The sequence below is a fragment of the Lactuca sativa genome, chromosome 9 (assembly GCF_002870075.4).
Source record: "Lactuca sativa cultivar Salinas chromosome 9, Lsat_Salinas_v11, whole genome shotgun sequence".
In the NCBI taxonomy this organism is placed as follows: Eukaryota; Viridiplantae; Streptophyta; class Magnoliopsida; order Asterales; family Asteraceae; genus Lactuca; species Lactuca sativa.
Window position 1 is genome coordinate 224,048,671 of NC_056631.2, and position 6,889 is coordinate 224,055,559.

The 6,889-nt window shown below is 32.6% G+C and overlaps 1 protein-coding gene across 1 annotated transcript; it reads left to right on the plus strand.

Moving 5' to 3' along the window:
* The first annotated feature begins 1,716 nt into the window (after positions 1-1,716).
* LOC111878912 (probable linoleate 9S-lipoxygenase 5) lies at positions 1,717-6,304 on the plus strand. The gene is made up of 9 exons (XM_023875399.3): positions 1,717-2,017; positions 3,063-3,352; positions 3,453-3,693; positions 3,799-4,131; positions 4,250-4,335; positions 4,452-4,559; positions 4,650-4,954; positions 5,065-5,328; positions 5,423-6,304. The coding sequence occupies exons 1-9, from the start codon at positions 1,819-1,821 to the stop codon at positions 6,174-6,176; spliced, it is 2,580 nt and encodes an 859-aa protein (XP_023731167.1). The 5' UTR covers positions 1,717-1,818; the 3' UTR covers positions 6,177-6,304.
* Positions 6,305-6,889: the final 585 nt, after the last annotated feature.

A 6,889-nucleotide genomic window follows, 5' to 3' on the forward strand; every position in this document is an offset into this window, starting at 1 on the left:
TGTGTCTGTGTTTAAGAAGATGAAGTTAAAGAACCCACATGAAGATTTAGCGTGTATGTGTGTGTGTGTGAGAGAGAGAGAGAGAGAAGATGGTGGTGGGTTTTTTTTATTTTGGATAAAAATTGATAATAAAAAAATGGAAAAACAAATTATAAGGGCATAATGGTCTTTTTAAGTAGATAGGGACCAAAAACAATAGAAATATTCAATTTTAGACTATTGGTGCACCAACATTTCGTTTTGGACCAAAAACACATAAAATTGACAACCACATAGACCATTTTTGCAATTTAGTCTTGGTAAAAACCTTGATTGGTGTTGCCAATGGTAAAATATCCTATCTTTAGTAAAATAAAAATAGAAAATAATAATAATAAAATAATAAATAATAAAAATATATATATATCGTTGATACGTCATAGAATTACACCACTTAGGCACTTACATGGGAGGAAATAGAAATCATTAGGACAAAACGGCATGTGCAAATTACAAGATTAGACAAACAACTAAAAACACAACTACAAACCAACAAAAAGCTTCAATTTTGGAACTTTCCCCCTACTATCTTGAAAGACAACTTGCATCTTGTTCCTTGAACTTAACTATCCGAGTATAATTTCAGTCAAACATGGACACATCTCAAGATCAACCTATCCAAGACATGGACATTGGGAGGCGTAAAATGAAGAAAATAAAATAGATATTTGATATAAGGATTATGTATTTGCTTGTATAATGAGCAAACCTAGCTTGTTTGGACAATAGTAAAAACTGTCAACCGATTTTTAATTTGTTCAAAAAGTGTAAATAATTGCTACTCTTCCATGAATGCAAATCGCCACAAAAGATTTGATGAGAAGAAATTATATGGTTTATGGATACAATAACTATTAGGGAAAATGTAGTCAAACGACAAGCAAATTGTCGCAATTTTGTGTCAAGAATGAAGATAAGATGCATGGGAAATGACGAAACTACCCTTATGTGCTATAGACATACACAACTTAAACAATGATATTTAATACCATCTAGAAAATGTTTCAAAATTGAAAATAAAATTCCCAATTAGAACCAAAATTGAAAAATTGGATGTTTAGGTCCAAAATTGTGAGAAATTTGCGAAACACATGGACCATTCATGTATTTTAGTCTCTCAATATACAATGTTTCATAAACATTTGTTTTTTTTAAACATTTTGTGACAGTAGAAACCGGGTCCACCGATTATAGCTATTTCTTTTGTATTTGAAGGTTTATGAATGAGAGATTTATGTATATAACAAAAAAAACAAGACATAAAATATTGAGATTTAATGCATTATCCACTATACAATATTCATGTTGAACTTTCAACAAAAATTCCCAACTGGTTCACATTAGAAATATTCCAGCTACCACGTTCTGAGAAATCGAAAAATCCATACACAATAAGCTAGATGCATGGTTGATATTGAAAGTCAATTTGCAAGCAGCCATAGTTCATAACAAAGATAAATTCAAGGGAAAAAATTAGCGTGCTTGTAAGTTGACATTCCTTATTATTAAACTTTTCTTGACCCAACTATCCTAGTCATGTTATCCGTCCAATCTTACTTCTAGCTTTTCGTATTAAGGCTGCTAAACAGTTTGATATGATCATATGCATAGTAATTTTATATTACTTAACTTATAATGTTTTGGCCTATAAATACCTTCTCCCATAGCTTCATTACCTTCACACTTCACCTACACCTTTAATTTGTATTGTAACCACCACACACGTGATCACAACAACAAACACACACACACACACACACACAGGCTTACCTTAAAAGCATGTTTCATAAAACAGAAGATGCAGCCATGATGGAAGATGGAAAGAAGATGATCACAGGGAGAGTGGTCTTGCAGAAAAAGAACGTGTTGGATTTTAATGACTTAGGTGCATCAGTTCTTGATCGACTGCATGAGGTGTTTGGTGGAAACATCTCTTTCCAGCTCATTAGTGCAATTCATCCGGAGCACGAATCCTCAGGTATTTAATTATTCATCATTAATTTGCATCATATTGCTAGTAATTTACTAAAATTGCCACAAACAGTGGGGTATCAGTGTACATGATTACTCTTTTAGTAATACTTCATAAAGTTTTAGAGGGTATATAATGCCCACAACTGCATCAAAATGAAACTTGTGTACATTCAGCTCAATGGTTATCATAGGGAACGTACTTTTTAAAATCAACATTTAAGGTCGTGCCATATGATATATGTTTAAAAACAAAGTATTGATCAAACAATAGGAACCAATTAGGAGTAAGCAGATTTCTATGTTACTTAATAAATTAACATCCCTTATTTGATTATACTTATTCTTATTATAACATATACAACCTCGTCTAAATGTATGTTCCAATCGTGCCAGGTTCTACACCAGTTAATTAAACACTAAAAAAATAGTTTAACATTTATTAAATGTAGAGTATCTTGACATATTACCAGTCTCCCTTATTATATATCATGTAGAAAAGAGATTTACTTGTACTAATTAATTAGCGACTGCGATATATACCAACAAAAATTGAAGAAAAGTACAAGATATATTGGATGTTGATGGCTTTGATTGCTTCAATGGTCGTAACTTGTTTAAAAGATCGAGAATCTAAATCTTTTAATACTATTATAATCATAAATAATTTCTTACACAATATTTGAGTAAAGCATGCTTATTTTTCTATTATTTGTTAGCTAGTAAGCAAGGGCTGACTAATCAGTACATGTTGTAAAAACTAAATACCCTTAATTGATAACTAAAATTTGCATTCGCTTTTGAGCAAGAGTTGTATATATTCTTCAATTAACCACATATTTTTTCTCCGAGTAATGTTTAAATATCATGAGATTAATATCAATTATCATGCAAGTACATGAATAATATCATCCGGTTTACATACCGCTGAGTGGTTGGTATCCTGATATTAAAGTTAATGTTAGCAGCAATTGCATGATTAATTACTTTTCACAAGCTCTATAGTGTTCAACCTGTTAAATGAATTTTTTTTTTTTTTTTTGGATATATAGAAGGAAGGTTGAAAGGAAAACTTGGAAATCCCGCCATCTTGGAAGACTGGATTACCACAATTACCCCTCTGACAGTGGAGGACACCGAGTATGAAGTTAGCTTCGAATGGGACGATAAGATAGGTGTTCCAGGGGCATTTCTTGTAAAAAATCGTCACCATAGTGAATTTTACCTAAAGACCCTCACTCTACACGATGTTCCTGGTCATGGCCATGTCCATTTTGTTTGTAACTCATGGGTGTATCCGTCAAAATATTACCTGAAGGACCGCATTTTCTTTGCAAATAAGGTATCATTATTAGGTTTGATATGATTTTTGTACAAAGACAAATTGTTAATGTTTGTAATTAAATTAAAATTTAAACAAACCAATTATCATATTTTTGTAGGCATATCTACCTGGTGAAACTCCCGAGTTACTAGGTCCATATAGAGAAGAAGAACTGGTTATCTTGAGAGGTAATGGATCTGGGGAGCTCAAGGAATGGGACAGAGTTTATGATTATGCCTTCTACAATGATTTGGGAGATCCAGATCATGACCTAGATGATGCAAGACCCGTTCTTGGAGGGTCAACCGAGTACCCGTATCCTCGTAGGGGTAAAACAGGAAGACCAGCAACCGAATCAGGTTATTTAAGATGTGATTTTTTTTTTATATATATCAAGGTTAGCGTGTATTGCTTTATAAATGTTTTTACGAGTTATTAATTAAAGGAGATTTTGTTTTTGTCAGATCCCGAAACTGAGAGCAGGATTCCACTTATTAACAGCTTAAGCATATATGTTCCAGCAGATGAAAGATTTAGACACGTGAAGTTGTCTGACTTTCTTGGTTTTGGATTGAAGTCCACTGGTCAATTCCTTGTCTCTGAGCTTGAGGCTCTAATTGATAGCACTCCTAATGAATTTGACTCTTTCGAAGATGTGTTGAAGGTTTATGAAGGAGGAATCAAGCTGCCAGTTCTTGAGAAAGCTAGGAAAAAAATCCATGTAGAATTGTTAAGAATAATTTCTCAAACAGATGGCGAGGGACTCTTGAAATTCCCCATGCCACAAGCTATCAAAGGTACCAAATCTACAAATGGGAAATCATAAGTATTTTTTATACTCGAAAATGTTTATATTTGCTTAATGGATTATTCTACTTGTTCATGAGACATTTCTACTGGTATCTATCTGATCAGGGGATAAATCTGCATGGAGGACCGATGAAGAATTTGCAAGAGAAATGTTGGCTGGTGTCAACCCTGTCAGCATTCGTCTGCTCAAAGTAAATATTCATTTCCATGAAAAAAAAAAATAATTTGACGATCAGCAAACATTAATATTGGTTGTATTTCTTTTGTTTGATTGACAACTGATGAGTTATGCAACTTATTTTTATAGGAGTTTCCTCCAACAAGCAAGCTAGATTTCAAAGTCTATGGTAACCAAAACAGTTCCATAAAACGTTACCACATTGAGTCAAAGCTGGATGGATTAGAGATAGAAGAGGTAAATTTCAAATCCAATCTCTTGTTGTAATTTTTTTTTATCAATTATGATGAGAAAATTTTAATAAGTTACTAATATTTGGTCATGCAGGCGATCAAGACCAACAAACTATATATTTTAGACCACCATGATTCGTTAATGCCATATGTGAGGCGAATAAATGCAACATCCAACAAGATTTATGCCACACGAACTTTGCTATTTTTACAAAAAGATGGAACTCTAAAACCATTAGCAATTGAACTAAGCTTGCCTCATGAAGGAGGAGACCATCTTGGTGCCATTAGTAAAGTTTACACTCCATCTGAACATGGAGTTGAAAGCTCCATTTGGCAGTTGGCCAAAGCATACGTTGCAGTCAATGACTCGGGTGTTCATCAACTCATAAGTCACTGGTAAGTTGTAACAACCACTCAAAAACACAAGAAGAATATGCTTCTATTTATGTTTTTTTAGAATATATATGAACATTAATTGTTATCAACATTGAATATCCACTTCACAGGTTGAATACGCATTGTGCTATTGAGCCGTTTGTGATTGCAACTAATAGGCAACTAAGCGTGCTTCACCCAATTCATAAACTTCTACAACCTCATTTCAAGGATACTATGAACATTAATGCCTTCGCAAGGCAAATTTTGATCAATGGTGGAGGTCTTCTTGAGGCAACCGTTTTCCCAGGGAGATACGCAATGGAAATGTCATCTGTGTTATACAAGGATTGGGTGTTTCCTGACCAAGCACTCCCTGTTGATCTTGTTAAAAGGTATTTGATTCATAAAATATATAATAAGCAATCTTTTTTAACATAATCTTGTTTTAGAAATACATATAATAAACTTAACTCATTTAATTCATAGGGGAATGGCGATTGAGGACTCAAATAGTCCCCATGGACTCCGTTTACTGATTGAGGATTACCCATATGGTGTTGATGGTCTTGAAATTTGGTTTGCTATCAAAACATGGGTTGAAGACTACTGTAGCTTCTACTACAAGAATGATGATATGGTACAAAATGACACAGAACTCCAATCATGGTGGAAGGAGCTTCGAGAAGAGGGACATGGCGACAAGAAACAAGAGACATGGTGGTCGAAAATGCAGACATGTGATGATTTAAGGGACACTTGCACTACAATAATATGGATAGCTTCAGCTCTTCATGCAGCTGTTAATTTTGGGCAATACCCTTATGCTGGATACCTTCCTAATCGTCCAACAATTAGTCGTCGTTTAATGCCTGAACCAGATACCCCAGAGTATGATGAACTTATAGAGGATCCAGATAATGTCTTCTTGAAAACAGTGACAGCTCAGCTTCAATCGCTTATTGGCATAGCTTTGATAGAGATTTTGTCCAGTCATCCAGCAGAGGAGGTATATCTTGGACAAAGTGGGTGCCCTAATTGGACAATGGATTCGGAAGCTTTGAAAGCTTTTGAGAAATTTGGGATGAAGCTCAGAGAAATCGAGGGGAGGATTGTGGAAAGAAACAATGATGGAAGTTTGAAGAATAGAGTTGGACCGGTTCAAGTACCATATACGCTTCTTTATCCTTCTAGCAAAGAGGGACTTACAGGAATGGGAATCCCAAATAGTGTGTCGATATGAAGGAGTATATCAATATTAATCAATCGTCGTATATATACAAAATATTTTATCTTTCAACCGAATAATATATATTGTTTGATGTAAATTTGTCTTAAATTTCTTCTGTAATAAAATGTTTGTTCTTGTTATATCTTAATCAATTCGTTTTCATTTGTTACTAACTTTTAGTTGTGAAACATATGTGTATGTTAATTATAATGGTTAATTAAAAATAGATTAAATATTAACTATTTTTTTAAATTACAACTATAAGATAAGAAAAAAACATATTTATTGAAATTTATTATAACATTCGGTGTATATATATATATATATATATATATATATATATATATATATATATATATATATATATATATATATATATATATATATATATATATATATATATATATATATATATAAGTATTATGTGATTTTTAATTTTAAAATTTGAAAAAAAAAAAAAACTATAAATTGACAAGTAGATATTATTTATTTTAAAAAACACCATAATATGACAAATGTCAAAACTATAAAAGTTTGACATGTGTCAAAATTGATCTTGATTTATTAAAGATGACTTGCTTTTAGAATGAAAAAAATACTTCAGATAGACATGAGAAATAAAAAGTTTTTTTTCTCTTATTAGTTGAAAGGGAGATGTGAATGCACAACCTCAGTAGCTAATAACTATTGATTCCCTAATTTAATATATAGAACTAAAACCACAT